General features: G+C 34.1%; 1 protein-coding gene and 1 pseudogene across 5 annotated transcripts; one reads left to right on the forward strand and one right to left on the reverse strand.

Annotated features, from left to right (window-relative positions):
- Positions 1–8: 8 nt before the first annotated feature.
- On the reverse strand, positions 9–4051 carry LOC117165599 (katanin p60 ATPase-containing subunit A-like 2; annotated as a pseudogene).
- LOC117165600 (uncharacterized) lies at positions 3766–18016 on the forward strand. Of its 5 annotated transcripts, none has more exons than XM_076627169.1 (5): positions 3766–3863; positions 4615–4710; positions 8641–8847; positions 9940–10088; positions 15768–18016. In XM_076627169.1, exons 3-5 carry the CDS (start codon positions 8757–8759, stop codon positions 15906–15908), a joined length of 381 nt encoding a protein of 126 aa, XP_076483284.1. In that variant the 5' UTR covers positions 3766–3863; positions 4615–4710; positions 8641–8756; the 3' UTR covers positions 15909–18016. The 5 variants fall into 5 exon arrangements, with proteins under 5 accessions (XP_076483284.1, XP_076483288.1, XP_076483285.1 ...); XM_076627173.1 differs by having other exon boundaries at positions 8710–8847; XM_076627170.1 differs by having other exon boundaries at positions 4618–4710.
- Positions 18017–18942: the final 926 nt, after the last annotated feature.

Genomic DNA, 18942 nt, shown 5'->3' on the forward strand with positions numbered 1-18942 from the left:
TATATATGATAATAGAGTTTATTATGCAGATCTAACAGAGTAACGGTACAAAATGTTACAGAATGATTCAAAGTATTACAAGAGACTGCGTCAAAATATTTTAACAGATTGATTCGAGCGCTTATTTTGGGGGGTTTTTATATCGTGCTTTCTATACTGTGTGACACTATCGTGGGGTTTTAGTCGGTAAGTCCGACACTACCCCGACAGTGTCCATGAGGATCTCCCCACGAAAAAAAAGTTCAAGGCTTGAATATTTTTAGAAAAATAATAATTTCACTGATCTTAGTATTAATTTCAGTGATTTCAGTAAAAATAAATGTAATTTTCAGTATTACTAACAATTTGTTTTATCCTCTTCCTACCACATTTTGAAATACAAATTTTTAAACCTAAAGTTCAATCTAACAATGAAGGTCATCATCGAGGTTGATACATGTTCCAGTTTCGAATATACATCAAAAGAAGTATTTCCTTTCTTAAGTTGAGGTCACAATAAGCATCTTCAATCAGCATTTTATTCTTTTGTCTTAATGGTGAAAACAAGTGATCGAAGAGATAGTACGCATCAAAATATAATACAATATGCTCAAATATACTACACAACCTGCTACAATATACTGCAAGAGTAATTGAGACCGAACACGGAAGACCAGGAACGATAGCGTCATAAGCAGCTTGTTCCTTTTTGTTCTTTATTTGGAGTTTTAGATTTCTTCCCTTACAATAAGTAGCTCTTTGTGATCTATCTGTTTCCTCTCCTTTTTCCATCTACTTAGGGACTCATTTTTTGGAATCCGCGGACACAGTACGTAATTGATCTTCATCGAGCAATCTTGTCAATACGCATCGTCATTTGCCACTCCCTCATTTGAAGAGATTTGATGATAGTATTCCTATTACGGCATGTATATATTTCATGATATGGAGCAATATCATATGATGGTAATAAAAATTTCTCGAACGATAATCCATTTATTTATATTTTTCAATATCTGTCCTTACGATTGCGTATTTATTTGTTCCACGTATCATATTTATCTATTTGCATAACTGTAGGTGACATTTTTTTAAACAATTTTGCTAATATTTCATAACTTTTTAATTCATATTTCAAAGTGGTAACAGGTGTTTCTTTCTTTTCAAGTCTCCTCCATATCGGGCTTATTTCTAGTAGCCACGCTTGCTTACAAAGCAATTTTATATCTGCACAAGAATATCTTTCAGTACATTTTACTATGTGGTTTACAATATCTGTATTTTCTAATAAGTGGTTGCTAAGGTATAATTTGAATATACCAAGTCGAGCAACTTCATTGGGTAATGATACGTATATTTGCTTTTCGAGACGCCTGAGTAAAGCTGCATCAATGCCCCTAATAACATATTTACAATAAATATTATCGTTCTATTATACTAATAATAATGAAGGAATACTTCAAACAACACAATAACATATTTGGAATTTGGAGAAATATTACGATATTTTCTACTTAGAAAACATTGAAATAACGTGATATACGTACCAAGGGGAATTAGTTGTAGCCAGAAGAACTACATTAGAATTCTCATTAGACACTAATCCATCCAATCTAGAAAGAAGTTCTGACCTGAATCTCTTTGCAGGTTCAGACAATATACAGTCTCCTTTATTTGTGGCGATCCAGTCAATCTCGTCGATAAAAATAATTGTAGGCGAATGACTATAGGCAAGTTCAAATAAAACCTGTTCAGTTTAACAAATGTATTATTCATTAAATATTATATTCGAAATTCCTTAAATTCATTGCCTCATCACGAATATGATATCATTTCGTTTTCCAAACAACTATTCTATTTATATATAAATGACGAAAAATAAAATCAAATCTTTTTATACCTAGAATCTCTCCTTCATAGACAAAGGAACAAAGAAACTTACATAGACAAAGCAACTTACACGTATATACTTCTCGGAATCGCCTCTCCATTTGCTGACCAATGAGCTGGCAGTTATGTTAAAAAAAGGTGCAATGGCATTCTGTCGCGACTGCCTTCGCTAACTTCGTTTTCCCTGTTTTGTATATTTCTTGTAAACACGTACAGAAATGAAAAGAATACGAGTATCTTACCTGTACCAGGTGGGCCGTACAGCAAAATACCTTTCCAGGGGGAAAACGGGCCATCAAAAAAGATATGATACTTAAGGGGATACACAACGGCCTCCTTAACAGCGGTTTTACATTCCTCTAGGCCTATAACGTCATCCCAATGTACATTTAATTTGTTTACTATGATCTCCTGTGACGATACAAAGATAAAATGGCGTCTTCTCTATATTAAGTAAGTGTTACGTAATTTGATATTTGAAGCGTTACTGAAATCACGTCATTGTCGATATACGTTGGACGGTTTATCGACGGGAATTTTATCGTTTAAAAGCTTTACGATACGTATATTAATCGAAAATAACTTACGCATGAGATGTCCTCAGCAATCTTTCGTAATTCCGGATTATCTGAATAAAGCTTTGCAATGCATTTCAATATCTTCGATTGCATGGATTGTTCCATTGGGACGTTAAATAGCTCTTCTGATGAACGTCCATCACTCTCATTGGGGAATATTGACGTCACTGTCATTGCGAGATTAATATGATTCGCATTGTCATCAGTTATCTTCTGCTGTAGATTCGTCTCTTTCACAGGCTCACTTCTCGCTTGTTTACTAACAGATTTGGCTTTTGTCTCAATACTTCTACAAACACTGGATCATATTGTAATACGATACGTTGAATACGATACGTTGAATACGTTGAATACCGTTTAATATCGTTAAATAATTTAAATTCTTACGTTTTGCTTGCATTTGTCACTTCCCTCGTCATTTCTCTTCCAGTTATTTTCTTACACAATATGGGATATTTTTGAAATTTCATCTTGTAATAATTTTCATACTCTGCAACGATAATTTCCAAATCGATGTTGTCGCAAACCCGATGTTCGGGAGATAGACGAGCTTCCCGGAATAATACATCGCTAACGTCTATATACATAAAAAAATGTAGTTTTTAATTAATTATAGTTTTTAACTAATTAAAAATATTTTTCGCAATGACTGAACACTATAAGATAACCATCAAACAACTGTTTTATCTCTAGGTAAGACAGGCAAAAGAATGTATTTACTATATAAATCCTCGAAGATAATTTCTTGTCTTCTGCTTTTTAATTTCCAATTTTTAGATGGATAAGAATAATTTGAATTTATACTTCATATATTTGTTTATAACTAGTTAATCTACATAATCGATTGAGTTATTCTTAACTACTGAATTACCGATGTCGAATTTTCAAATTTGGTTTCGCCTTCTCTTTCCATGATGTCCACTGATTTCTATTTCGATTGGTCACTGACACTATTCAAAAGAATTGGAACTAGGAATATATTTTAATTATAATATACTCACCCATTGTGTTCCAAATAATCACATACAAGGTATAATATGTTCCGATGACGTTCCGAAATACGACTCTCCTCCTAATGCAACATGGATATAGAAAGATGGATGCAACATGGAAATAGAAAGAGAACACCATGTATAGATACTTCCTGTCCATGTTTAATCAGGCATGCACACTAGTGGACACTGACGCTGCTCGTATACCGCTGTTACATATTTCCTGTACAAGTGCGCGTCATTAGACAAGGACGGAACATCCTCTCTCTACTTCTCTATCGCGTTTTTAGTTCGCTCACGCGCTCTGTACTTATATCTATTACATTTCCACCATAGGCAGCGGCCGTGCAGTGACTTACAAAAGTTCCGAACGGTTCCATCCTGGGCGGACGGTTAATTGCGTTCGGTACTTCGAGGCAGGAAGGTGAGTACAGAATCGCTCCTCTTAGTACTCTTATTAGAAGTGTTATCATCGAATATAAGTTTTTTCAATAAATTCTTATCGTTTTACAATCTTTCTAGAATACAATGACGTCAGCAATCGATCATTTTCGCGAATTTATTGTAAATTAATTGGGGGAATATCTGGAGTTCTTTATCGGTTTCGATTGTAAAATCAGCAACTATTCGAATTTTTCATTCATAATTGTGACATTTTCGACACTTCCGTTGCCAAGACCCTCTTGAGAGATTTTTGGCACGTTCCATCACCCTTGTTAAACGAGTGCACATTGGTGGATATATTGATTTTAAAAACCAATACGTGTACGAGATTTATTATCTCACTGGGACAAAGAAATCCGTTTTATTCGCGAATTTTCCGTGTTTCTTCTTAATTTTCGTGAGTGTCTGGCGCGGAGCATTATTTGAATGAACTTTTCATCGTTCAGATTATATTTCGTTTAAAAAGATTGAAATTGATGTCGAGAAGAAATGAAACAAGGTGCTCGGGCATTCCATCGTTTCCCGGGGAAAGAGAAATATGAAAAAAACGGTCGTTCTTCCTTCTGCCATTTTCGTCCATTACCAAAATGGTATGACCCAAATGTCCCGGGCCGTGAATCAATCAAGCGAATTTTGAATAATTTTTGAATAATATCCAGTTAATAATTTGTGAAACAAATTAATTTCATTTTATTGTTGGAAACAAATTAGTTGGATTTTTCTTTCTTTAGCAGTTTTCGCCGGAGTTGACCTGACGTGCTACTTCAGTTTCCATCATCGCTTCTCGAAACTTCCAACGTCCTTGGTGTTGGAGTCTCCTTGACCAGGTGAGTACATAGCTTCTAGATACTCGTCGCTGTTCATCCTTACGAGCCTCTCGAGAAAAATCCGCAGTTAATATTCTGCTAATCCCTGCTGCTTTTAAAGACCATAAGTAGTCGTCCGTAAGGTTTAAAAGATTTCGAGTAGATTTGTATTACGTATTTTATCTTCTAATTTTTAAAGAGAGGGTCGTGTTTAATCAATTGAAAATGACGAAACTGTAATGGGACATTATTATCAAATATTAAACGTGGTTCCATTGGGTACTTTTATGGTCTTTGCGAGATATATATGCATTATACGTTGCTACTAGCAACGCGTAGCGATGAACGATGGAGAGCAGTACCTTCGTTATCTCGTCTCGGTTGTGTACATATCAGTAATGCACAGTACTCGTACTAAATATCTTACAAATTCCATACAGATTTTCAGATTAGTTTCGAATAATACCAACACGACCATGATAGTCACAGTACAGTATTAAATGGTGCCACTATGCATAATACACTCCTAAAATGTTTCTACAAATATATTTGTCCGAATATTTTTGTCAGCTACTATATCCTAACCACGGTTTATTAAACAATATATAGATTTAAAAAAGAATATATAACGACATTACTTGTTTAGGCTAGATTGGTTTAACTTGTATAGTTTTAGTAACTGTGTAAGATCAAACAAGAACTTATCGTTAGTTTGGCGAGATCTGATTACACGAAGCAACATAATTGCTTTGAAACTCAGGACAGAAAACAATGTCAACCGGTAGACGCGTTTGTCTGGTGAACGTGTAACGCGTGAATAATAGATAGCGACAATCACGCGAACGCTAGTTACAGCTGACTTGGCTTACATTGTAGCATTCAAACTAGAGTATACGAGCCGTAAGCACTATTGAAAGTTCAAAGGCCGACTAGTGAGCTTCATCCTATCTCATTTTTTAATCAGGCGATGGATCGACGAATCGTATTGATTTCGAGGATTATTATAGTTCTGTGGAAATTTTAAAGCGTGGTTTGTCTAATCTTGTCTCGTTAGCTACAGACTCTTTGGCGAGCAGCCTGAAACTTGATCCAGTTTCGAGAAAATGAAAAATTCGTTTCTTCTCTTTGCTTCCCTGTTCCTTCTTTCCTCCTTTTTCCCTTTTTACATCGCGTTAGGACCCGTTAAATAATATTGACTGCCGTGGACGCTGGCTGAGAAGTGCACTTTATAACTAGCTTTAAAATCACTGACGTCGATGAGGACAAAGGTAAGTTAGAGGGTCATTTATCTGAGCTGGTGTTATTCGACCTGAACCCTGCAGCTTTTCAGAGTTTCTTTCGTTTTTCTTTTAAGAGCAGAGATGTTAACTGGTCTCTTGTTACGTGTAAGAAGTATGTACTAAAGCTTATTTATCACCAATTGGTTGCTCAAAGTCGAGATATACATACCTATATTATATTAATACGTTACAGAAGATTACGCGTTAGTTAGCTTATGAGAATTTATAGTGTGTCACAGATCACAAAAGCAGAATGACTACTTTTTCATAAACGATATATGTATATGAATTGAAAGTTTAACTATTACGTCACATACTTCTCTCGATAAAGGTCGTCGAGTGCATATTTTTAAAGAATATTAGCCATTTGAATTCAATAGTTTCGAAGATACTAATGCTTCTGTGAAGTTTTTGCAGGCTGTTAATTTTTTATTGAGATACTACAAATTTTAAATAACTTCAATTAGAAATAAAAATCACATTACATTAACGCGTAGAATGTAACGTAACGTAGATAATGTAAATATAAATTATATTACAAGGAAACAATACGGGTAGGTAATGTGAAACATTCTGGTTAAAATTGCATCCTTTGAAGGCTAGGACACACAGTACTTACGAAGTAGATTAAGTACCAAATGGGGTACTTAAGAAAATTCATGTTGTCATTGTTTAATAAACATCTTCAGCTAATAGCTTTCTGCAAAAGCTGGTTTAAGTTATGCTAGCTTGTTCCTTATTAATTGCAATTATATTGTTCGTATCTCCTAGAGGATTAACAATCCATTTTTATAATGGATAATAAAAGTAAATTCCTATTAGGTTGTCCCAAGTTTCTTTCGTTTTATAAAGAAATGACAGTTATGTTATTCTATATTATTTTATATTAAATTGGAAAAAGGTGGATCACACGTAATTCAATAAAATAATATAAAACGAAAAATGTTGTACATCTATTACTTTCTTATAAAACGAAAGAAACTTTTGGAACAACCTAATATTTCTCTACTACGATGCTTCTACAGTGCTAAAATATTTGATAAAAATGTTAAGAAATTCTAATATTGATTTAAGCGTATCGATTTATCCACTCTTCATATTTGATCAAACAGAAATTGTTAATTATGATTTACACTTAAAAGCGGATTGCATATTATGAGGATAAATTATCAAATTCATCTCTAATATACACATTAGAGAATCATTCATAGCCGCAATCCTGTTTACCGCTAACATTCCTGGTACTCAATAATTCATTAGGTGTCTGCTTTAGCCGCACAGAATACACCTGTAAATAATTAATCGCCATTAATATTCCATCGACTTTTGAAAATCCCTCATGTGATCTATTTCATGCGATGAGAATATGTATAAATTGAGATTGCGATCGACCATCCTCAGTCGGATAAATCGAGTGATTCAAATTATAACACAAAAAAAAGTTAAAACTAGTTACATTATCTTTTTCAATTTTTATGTATTATTTGGCGGAAGAAACTTTGGTAATTGGTAAGTAAAGTTCACCTCCTTAATGTTAATGATTTTAATATGTTATTAAGCTCAAAGTTCTAAGGAATTTTCTATATATATATACATATACATAACTGTGTGCGTATATATATAATATACGTATAACAGCCAAAGTTCAGCTCTCAAGTGTACGCAAAACTTTTATGTTCATTTTACGCTATACCAGTATGTTTCATGAATTTGTTTGCTAACAGTATCGAAACAAATAACAAGCAGAGGACGAGCTATTCATGAATTGTTTTGCCAGCGTGTACGCTCCCAATATTTTCTATTTGAGAAAACATACTTGTTGCTATTGCAACTACAAATATCTTTACAGTCGACGCTTTTGCCGCGAATCATTGGCTAACATGTAAAATCGAGAAAAAACATGGTTTATTGTGATGGAAATGTGGAAAACCGCAAAACCGATATAGAAGGGAAAATAAAGGAAAGGAAGGTAGGGATCAGTAGAAGCTTGGGGCCAAGTTTAATTCACTGAAACCGAGCTGCTTGTATTATCGCAAAACAAAATTGCCAGTACGTCATTTCCGTACTCTCGTCCTCGCGAAAATGGTTTTGCTCGTTAAGAAAAAACGAAGAGACAGGGAAGAGAGGAAAAAGCAAACGGAGAGCGCTTTTAAAAAGCTGGCGAACCGTGTGTTACCACAACGAGATACGCGGTGCTATTTGTCGCTTTAAATTGTGTCGCAACTCGTTTTTGAGATCTTTGCCAGGGACGCGTTAAAACACGCTGCAAATATATTTCTGGCTTTTCTGGGGTTTAACTGAAATATGACAAATAACGTTGTAAAACATATGTACTTATGACTTACAGAGTAATTGAGTGTACAAAATATAATAGCCAGCGATTTAGGGCTTTAAAAGATCAAAAGAAAAGAAAAGAAAAGAAAAGAAGAAAGATAATATGTTGCGGCAGTTTAAGTCGATCTAAGAAAATAGATAACGGGAGGGGGGGGGAGGGCAAAGCTAGTTAATCTGGAAAGAATCCAAGCGTCAATTTCAAGCATTTACAGAGAATCAAGCGGGCTGGTTAAGGTCGTGAGTTGAGCAATTATCCCGCGTTAGGTTCAATCAGGTTAGTCCCACGCGAAATTGATCCAACCATGCGAAAACGAGTGTATTCTGATTTCTGTCGCAGATACTTCTGGCTAGTGCAGTACCTACACGGTGGTTGTTGAAATAGCCGCTTCTCATCTATTTTCCGCAGCGCGGACATCATCCTTTGATCCCTTACGACTAACGAAGTTTTCAAAGATGTACGGCAGTTTGAGATTCTACTTGAAAATGATCATGATTGCGGTCTGTGTACCGCCTGCCCTTCTTTTTGTTCTTCCGTTAAAGACTGGTAAGTTGATACTGATTAATTATGCGATCGAAATCCTATATAATGGCTACAAAAAATATTTGCATCATTATTCTCGTTTCCTAATGAATCGCTGTTTTAATCAAGTTTTATATTGCATCAAATTTCTGTAGTTACACGAAAGTACTAAATTATAGAAAACTTGATATACACGGATTTAATTAATTGATAAATTAGTCGATATATAGGCATTATTATTTATTATATTATATATTATAGGCATTATATATTAGTAATGTATATATACACTTTTGAATTTTAGCCTTCTATTATTCTTATATCCTTTAAACGTCATTTCAAGCTACAAGCGACTTTAACTCAAATAGCTCGATTTCAAGTTCTAACGTATACTGTAAAGCACACTTGCGAAGTGAAACAGTAAACACGATATGAAAACTCTCTCCCCAGTAAGAAATCGAATATCCAATTTCAATCGTGCTTCATCGATAAAGCATCAATGCTACGTAGAAGCATCGTGGCAGCCGCAATGCGGATCCGTTGATCAAAAATTTCCTGGCACGATCGTTTTCGTGACACTATTAGCCGTTTCAGTATCAGGGATGTTTTAAAAATCCGTATCGGATTGTACCATGAAGCGCAATAGCGCTTCGTTTATTTATTTACGAGAAGTGCCGATCAACTCGATTGCACTGCTCCTTTTTTTTGTCGAAACATACCTTTCAACGCGTTCACGCTTCACTTCATCAGCTATATCAGAAACGTTACACTAAAGAGTCAAAAGGTTGCCAAATATTCGTGCTTTACCTTTTGTTTGTGTGACGTTCTGTAATTGGTTTTCCAATTCAAGAGGTAATTTATACATTAGTTTTTTCTTTATTTGGTTTACGATTATTTGAAAGAAAAGTAATTACGAGAGGAAACTCTGATAGACTAGCGACAAGCTACGTTCGGAACCGAGCGCGCTGTGAATTGACAATCGTAACCAAACATCGCGACACAGTTCACCACACTATGCGTACAGCATGATCACGCTGAGTGGCGTTGAAACGGTTAAGGTAACTGCGCGTACGACCGTCGAATGGCAAAGATATTCAAGCTGAGAATCGTTTTCAGATGCTATAAACAACCGCTGTGCTGACTTTCAAGGAGAAACCATTCGACATGATCTTACGTTTGAGCCGGGGCCTTCGGTTTGCAGTTTCTGCGTCTGCTACAATTCGAGGCTGAAGTGGTGCATATCGATCGTATGCAACCCGCCCGTAGTGAGTATATGCTCATTACTTAAACACTTAACACAACCAGAGAGAAACTAAAGCACACCGTTAATGCGAATAGGGTACACAGCGATTCATCTAACTTGCCTTGAATTACTTTTACAAAGAGAAACATGGACAGGAATAATTCTTTGTTACGAGTCGTTTAATTTATTCGTTCGTTAGAACGATTGGTCTGACAAATTCAAAGTCTTGTTCCGTATAAATATTTTTAAACAAGCACGTCATAAGCTTTGTATATTTTTTTTATCGCAACGAAACTGTTCAGAGAAATGTTGAAATTATTAATTACAAAAGAAGACATTTACGTTGTAAAAATGTTAGCGAAAACATTTGTGAAAAAGTTACTTTGTTATAAATTCTACAAAAGGAAATATTGAAAATCACGCCCCATTTATTCAGTTGCACGTATGAAAAGTATTTTGCATTCGCGCAAAAAAATCCCTTAAGGATACATATTTTATAATAATTGGAGTGTCAAAGTTATTACGCGGATTGGCGTACACGTGCCTTTTAATGAAACTAGGTTATTCATTTGTTATTCGTTCCTAACTTTCAACTTTATGATTTTTGCGGAATAAAATTTTATATTCCGGTTCAGTTTATAAATGATTCATTTTGAATTTAATAAAATTAGAGTTACAGCAGTGTAATTTAACAAAGAACAAATAATCATTTGTACTTTATTAAAATGTTCCTTTAGCGTCTCGTTTTAATATTTCTCTAATAATATTTTGTTAACCGTTATATTTAAATGAAGGTTTTCAAAGCAGAGACGTACTTTAACGTAGGAAATGGACGTACATTTATAATGAGAATTCAGAAGCAAAAATATTTCATACAAAAATAAATATTCCCCATGTGTAAATAGCTACGTTATGACTTTTATATGTATCTAACGTTTTTCCATGCAAGGTAACGTATATTTGCTTCTTCGCTTCTTCGCTTCTGAGTAGTAAAACCTGGCATTCATGCGGCTGATAGGTAGTTACGCGCTGACAACGAAAAACATAAAATGAATAAAAAACATGAGCCATCCTATAAAAAAAATAAAGCTGCTTTTATCTTTCATTACATATTCGTCAGAATATTGTTAATAAATATTTAAGTTCAGATTTCAGCTTAAATAAATGCATAGGATTGGACATTTATTTATATATGTATCTGCGAACGCTTTTTGACATAAAATTTTTATAACGACTAAAATGACATATTCCGATATTAAATTAATTTGATGAGAATAAAAACTGAATTTTTTAAACGAGATTTTGTATGAAGTTACATTTATTGGGAAAAATTCATTCTTTTATAATATGATAAAACGAGACTCATAGTCTGTATAAATCATTTCATGGAATATTATGTGTATGTACATGTGTTCTACGCTTTTATTATAAAAATGCTAAATGAACATAACGATCAAATGCATCGACAAATGCATTGAACATATCGATTGTTATTTTGAAAAATTGATTATCTTTTATTTGTTTCGAACTACAAATTGATTGAGACATTCGTGTTTGCTAAATTGCGAATTTAACGCAATGAAGTCGTCTGAATCCCTTGCGAGCATGTAAATATAGCGTCGAATTAACAGGTCAATTACTTGAGGTTGGAACTGAAAGAAAGAGAAAGATGGAGGAGGTCTTGCCTTTGAATGCTGGACACTTCTAAAGCCCACAGTTCGCTGAAATTGCCAGAGAATTCAATTAAATGGCAAATTAAACCATTGAACTGAATCTGTTTCCAATCGTGAGCTTGGAGGTTCTACCCTTTGAATTTTTAAACCAGTCAACCTTCTTTTGTACGTATGGTAACGAATATAATTCATAAACTAATGAAGTGTGTAATTCAATTGAAAGCTCTTTTCACTGAATTCAGTTTAGATTAAGAAAAATGATATAATAACGAAATTATCAATTTACAATTTATAGAGCGTATACTTTATTCGAAAGTGAAGTTTATTACTGCAAATATTAGTTGGCTATTTATAGCCTGTTTGAAAAGGTGATTTAATTTCGATTGATTTTCGATAAGTTTTTGTTGGTTTACTCAGGTTAATTAATCTCCAATAAAATAGAAATACCAATCCGGTAGTATAATTGCTTTCTTGCTTATTACTTTTTTACTAATTAGCGATGCACGATTCCAGACCAGTAAATATTTTTCCATCGGGAGAAGTCAGGTCGAGAGATGCAAGATTTATACGCTCGTTCTGTCAGTTATCCCAGTGTCTGTTACGCGATAGAAAATGAACGAACTGAATAATAAATGCATTATCGGCATGAAGATTGCTTGATGTAGGCCACCGCTTTTTTTCTATCCTTCCGATACCATTTTTCTTTACTTTTTTTTTTTTTTTTTTTTTTGCGAAACACTTTGCTAGTCGTGAGAAGCAGCAATTCCCTTCTGCGAATCAATTACGGTTCACGAGAAATTGTATTATAGCCTGGAACGTATTCAAATTATCTTCAATTATTCTCGGCTGTTTCCATTTCCATTCGTCTCTTACGTAAGTACTCGTTTGATGTACGTACATAGTGAGACAATAATCGTTAACACCTTTAATGTCTTCAGTATTATAGAATAAGACGCGAAAATACGTTGAAACCTGACTTTTAGATTCGCGAGACTCTATAAGGCTTCGAAAGTCTCTTGTTTCAGGCCGAATAAAAAATTGTAGATGAAGAATTACATTGCGAGGTCTGTTAAGGAAAATTTTAAATCGTATCGTTGTAATAGGATTATTTCAGCGAGGGAAATTACGTGTTGCGTGCGAAGCCACGAGCTTTCTTTCAGGCTAATATATATAATTGTCCTATCGAACTTTCCATCTAAACCATTGCGCTCACACGTGGATTTTGCATTTCAATTTTCTTACTTACAGTCCAGTCCAGTGAGACCAAGTTAAATTTTTCAGCCCTCCGAGGTAGAATATGTTTTATAGAGAGACGTACAACGCCATGAAAGGGAGACAGATCAATAAATTGGGTTATCTTTAAATTACTGACAATCATTTCATCGACACGGTTTCACCGACACCGAGTCCCCCGGCAACGTCTGTCAAAGCTTATTTACCGATACACTGAACCACAATCATTTTACCGACCTCTTCCTTTGCTGACAGTTATTATACTCGCTGTCATATGTTATCGTTGATTATACATCTTTATTTACAAATTCGTTCCTGTGTATAACGAAACAAAGGAAGAAACGAAAATGATACGTTTCATGACGCATTGTTAAATTATTAATTAACGAGAGTTACATATCTACATGAATGCTTTGAAATGTCAGTTATAATTCATGAAAATGGATACAAGCCATTTTACTATACATAAATATAGGAATATAAGATGCTAAGTAATCTTCCTAAGTAATCTCCTCCAGCTTTTTCTAGTTTGATCAATAATTATTAGTACATGTTAGGAAAATAAATAGAATTTTTGTTCTCAAGCGAGGTATAATTTAAATTTTGTATGTACACAAAAATGTTAAATTAATAATGATTATAATAATCAATAAACTATGATTACAGAGGATGGGTTTTTTGATAAAATGACATTCTGACAAATATATATAGATCGATATATATAGATATAGATAGACAAATATATAGATTCTTACAACAGTAGTTATGAATGAACAGTAGTTATTGTATCAATTCCGTTCTTCAGAAGCTTCATTTGTGAAAAGACAATTCGCCAGAATATGGATTCACTGTAGTTATAGCTATAGGATTTCAATCTAGTTGACAGACTTGCTTTACGTAGAGAATATCTGTCTCTTGTTCTACCTTATCGCGATTCTCTCCTCATCTTATACGCTTTGTCGAGCAAAGTAATATTGGCATATATCTCGGCTCTGGTTACAATCATTAGTTTCCGCCTAAACGGTTAGAATCACATAGCTCGCGCTCTACTCTCGTTTATTCAACATTCAGGCCATATGGTCGCATGCGACGAGTTTTATGTTAATTCCGACCGATTACAATACCTTTCTTTCGTTTACAAGGAACGACGAGACTGGCAGTTGCGTGATTTGCAATGCAAAAGCCGCGATATCTGCACGATAACCTAACCTCAACCGATTTTGTTGTACTATTCTTATGTGGACTTCGTTTGTACCACTTTCGTAACAAAAATAGAATACGTAGAACACAGCATTCCGTTATGCGATATTGTCGATTCCTAACATCCGAAAAATCAGAGATAATTTTTTCCCTACAGTTGTACATTTGTGTGAAAAATTACGAACGTAAAGTTGTTTGGTGCATGCACAGTCCTCCCCTACCCTGCATTTGCGTGGACATGCTAGAAAGATTCACTTTTCCACGGTGAAACTGTATGTATTATAATTTCATTTTTACAAAGGTCGAACATCCTACTATGCATAAATTTAATATTAATATAAGCAGGTTTCCTGTTAAGTATTACATCTGACGTATAAGCACACGTGTGTACGAGCCTTGGTTTTAAATGTCTTATAGTAGACACCGAAAAGATTATTCAGTTGGATATCTGACTCAACATCAATATTTTACTAGGAGATAACATGTTAAGAACACGTTGGTGGATGGCATGGGAGATGATGAATGAAGACATACTTCTGTGAGATACATAAAATAGTAGTCAGAACGTATTTTGGCGCTTGGGGACAGCAACAGCTGGTGATACTGTCATACACCTCCATTTATAAACTTTCGAAAATCGATGTGACCTTCGAACTTTAGTGTATTCTGTTTCACAGCACAAAATGTTTCCGAAACGTACGTTTATTGTTACAATGAACTTGACTAATGGCTCTGAAATACTATCCTTGAAAAAACAATGGGGGAATTGGAGCAAAAAAAGAAGGAAATAAACAAAGACCTTGTTGGTTCGTAAAAATAAAATATGCTACAGGAAAAACTTTTTCCAACTGATTGAGATGCGACAAGCTTTAAAAGCTATGACGCGAATCGAGCGTTTGTCTACAAGAGCGCATTTTCGGTGGATACATAGATATACATGTATATGTGACGAAATATACTAAAGCAATATTGACCCTTTGTCGCTGAAAGTATCAAACTACAAAACTTCCTTTCAAATTTTCAGAATAAGGAAATCAGGATCATGATAAATAATTGGAACATAATTAAAAATAATATATCTTCTCTATAAGATAATGAATACATTGGTTCATTTAATTTTTATGGATATTCAAACGCTTCTGTGAAATAAAACGTCAAGATTATAGAGTATAAAATTCATAGCTATGAAATAACTAAAACTCTGATGTATTATTAAAAATATACGTTAGGTTCTATGTAGTGATACATACAAAGATTACATGTACAAACCCATAATTAACACAATGCTACCGCAACCATTCTGCAATCTACCTTGCCCAAAACACTCTTCCAGTCACCTCCAAACTCTTCAATTCTCTCCACCTAACCACCCACAAACCATTCACAAACATGCAATTCTCGACAAAAGAAGAACTTGTCGTCAGTTGTCCTTAACATCTCGTTCATTCATTTGGTCCCTATCCCCCTATTTCCTCCCACTGCGATGATCGCACTACATTTTTCCACGTCTCTATTCTATTCTCTGGATGACCTGAATTCTCGAGCAGTCGAGTGACGATTGATCTGTACAATTGATCGATTTCTGTTTACTACAGCCATGCAGGAAATTTCGTCTTGGAAAGCGATGTTGTGATTTCGAATGCTTGGACCATGTAAAAAACATTACCGGAACCGGTGAAATTTATGTCCTTGAGGATGAGAAATCCTCCAGCTCCTCGACTCACCAACAAACGTGATGAGCTCAATGGTGCTGTTGCGGCTATTTTAATTTTTCAACAAGGATCCAGATGGCGCCGTGGACGAAATTCAATCATTATAAACGTCAACGATCAACATCAGCCATCAGGCAATTTCATATTGGTGACTTATTTCTTCTGTGTTATTTCTTCTAATTTTATTGTTAGTTCTTCCATTTGTATTCCAAAAGATTGAACTCTTTTTACGTGCGTGTGTGTTTTTCTTTTTTTTGTAACTCGTCGAGTTGCAATTCTAATTTTTGCACTTCCTCCTTCATGTCCTCTATGTGCTTCTCGAACTCTTGTGTCGTCCTGTCTTTGTCGGAACATTCTACTTGAAGATCAGCGAGTTGATGCTCGGGATCGTAATTCAATTTTTGGTCATTTTATTGCTGTCATTTTATCAACTTCTTTCTTCTTCTTTCTTTTTTTTTTTTGAACTTAAAATCTTGATTTAAGGTTTGTGTTTCACTATATGATTTATTATTATTAACTAGTTCAACATTATTTTCAGTAGATTTTTTTTTCGCGTGATTTTTATACTTATTTAAATAGTTTAACATGAGCAAATGCATCGTACGTCAGATATACCATTTTTAATAAATTGTCGCCTTTACAACTCGAGTTACCTCTGAACGAGTCGCATGATTGATCAATAAGCCATGAGCAATTATGCAAATTCAGTATTTTTTTCATCTATCTATCTGAATATTATAACAAAGACTTTACATTGAATATTTTATTAAAATTGTAAGTTTTTCATAAACGCTTCAAAATCCACAGTCTATTGATCAACTCCTCTATCCTTTCTCTTTCTCCTCACTAAAATAGATAAATTCCTAATGTAGTTTGTGGATAATATTTTTTTTTTTTTTTTTTCTAAAGCAAATCACATTTATCATCTGATATATTTTTTGAAATAATTTCTGTCTGTACATTTTCTTCTTTTCCCTTACTCCTCTTTCTCTTTCTAATGAATTCTTTTTATTCCGTAAAATAGTTTTTGTATATTCAATTTTGTTAAGTGCAATCCTTATTTCTGATAACTTACTTTTATTAGATAATTCTTGTGAATCTTCTACTACATCTTCCATATCATTTTGAGTGCGGCTTCTACCTTCAGTAAATTTAATATCTTGAACCGTATCATTAATTTCAATAGCTCTTTCGGTATCAAGTAAATCGCACTTATTATTTAATATACCTTTTGAATTGACTTCTGTCTCTGTAGTTTCTTCTTTTGTATCTTCTTCGAGTTTTCTTCGTTCTTCTAATCCACCCTTCTCATTTTCTAGGATCTTCCTTGTTGTTACGCCGCCTAAAACATCTGCACGCCAGCCCGCGCCAGCTCGCGCCACCGGACAACAACCAGCCTGCGTAACGTCACTTCGACCCTCAATAAACCTAAGGACCCACCATAACTTTCACTTCCCTGTATTGTTTCGCCATGTGTCTTCAATCCGTTTGTCTTGAAGAATTTCTAAAGCTTAAAAATATTCTCGAAACACAGTCGGTTTTTAGAGAGGTCCTTGGGTTTATTAGGCGTACTTAAAACACGGAGAAAGCGGGTATGCACCCATTAGGAAAATCCGAATAGCCCTCTAATAAAACAAGCTATGTTTTCCTCACGCACACAGTCATCTATCCACCACGATGGTAGGAGACTTCCTACTCATCCCTTCGAGCAGTAGTGCAGGTCATGACCAATCGACACCGCGGTTCGTTACCCTCACTTTTCCTAACGAAAGTGGGAACAACGAATCCGCGTTCTTTAGGCACAGGGGCACACCCACACCGAACTTTTCTTCCGTATTAGAAAAAGAGCGACAGACAGTCTAAAAACTAACGCCTAACGCGGCAGTCTACACATAGCGCGAGAGTCGCATACTTCACGAAAATCTTTTGTCGGTTCTCGGTGTTGTCGAACATACATCTTCTCTCCTAAATATATTATAGTGCTAAGTCCATTAATACATTAATTTCCATTATAAGAGCCCTGCTCTAGCGTACATATCTATCACATCTTCGTGCGACAAGTTGTTAACTATTTATTTCTCTACGTCAGTGTAATCTAAGTGTTGGAAATATATAATTTATAATTCAGTGAATCACAGTGTTATACAAACTCAATCACCCCTATTATCTCAACGGAAATCAGTCGCTGCTTTCAATCTTAAATTGTTGCTGACAATCTTAAATAGTATGCCTCATATTTTTAAAATATAAAATTATATACTATGTTATTCTATAATGTATTATGTACAGTTATATATATATATATATATATATATATATATATATATATATATATAACTGTACATAATACATTTAATATATACATATACATATACATATACATAATATATACATATATATATATATATAGAATTATTATATATATATATATATATATATATATATATATATATATATAATAATTCTATATTGAAAAAAATATGAAATTAACATGATATATACATTACTACATAAGTTATATATAAAATATGTATATTATACCCTTGCCTACTGACTGATATGAATTTCTTTCGGTCTCGAATGCGTTAAAAGAGAGCGCAAAGAAGTCGAAATTACTTATTGTAATTAGTAAAACGACCTGAGAGGCAGACAGATACAAGAAAGAAGGAATATTATATTAGCGGCATTATCATGTTTTTGCTCTCTTTAATTCTTTCATCGAGACAGACAATCTACAGGTATTAATCGACCAATTTCTCCAAGCTGATAACTTCGAATTGATGTTTATATATAAGAAGTGTTATGTGTTAATCTGTCTAAATGTTTAAAAGGTGTTATAAATTAAATGTTGTTAAACGATACGTAATTGCCTTTTGATCGTAAATTTTACTATCAAGGGGTCTTTTATGTATGCGTAATCATTGTGAATTATAACAATTTATGTGATCGATATTAAAGGTGTTTAAAAGCATGTATTTTTTTGTATATTATTATTCTCCTATATTATTATCCTATATTATTATAGCATTCCTATATTATTATAATATCCAATTACATG

This window comes from Bombus vancouverensis, unplaced genomic scaffold (genome assembly GCF_051014615.1).
Source record: "Bombus vancouverensis nearcticus unplaced genomic scaffold, iyBomVanc1_principal scaffold0045, whole genome shotgun sequence".
Classification (NCBI taxonomy): Eukaryota; Metazoa; Arthropoda; class Insecta; order Hymenoptera; family Apidae; genus Bombus; species Bombus vancouverensis.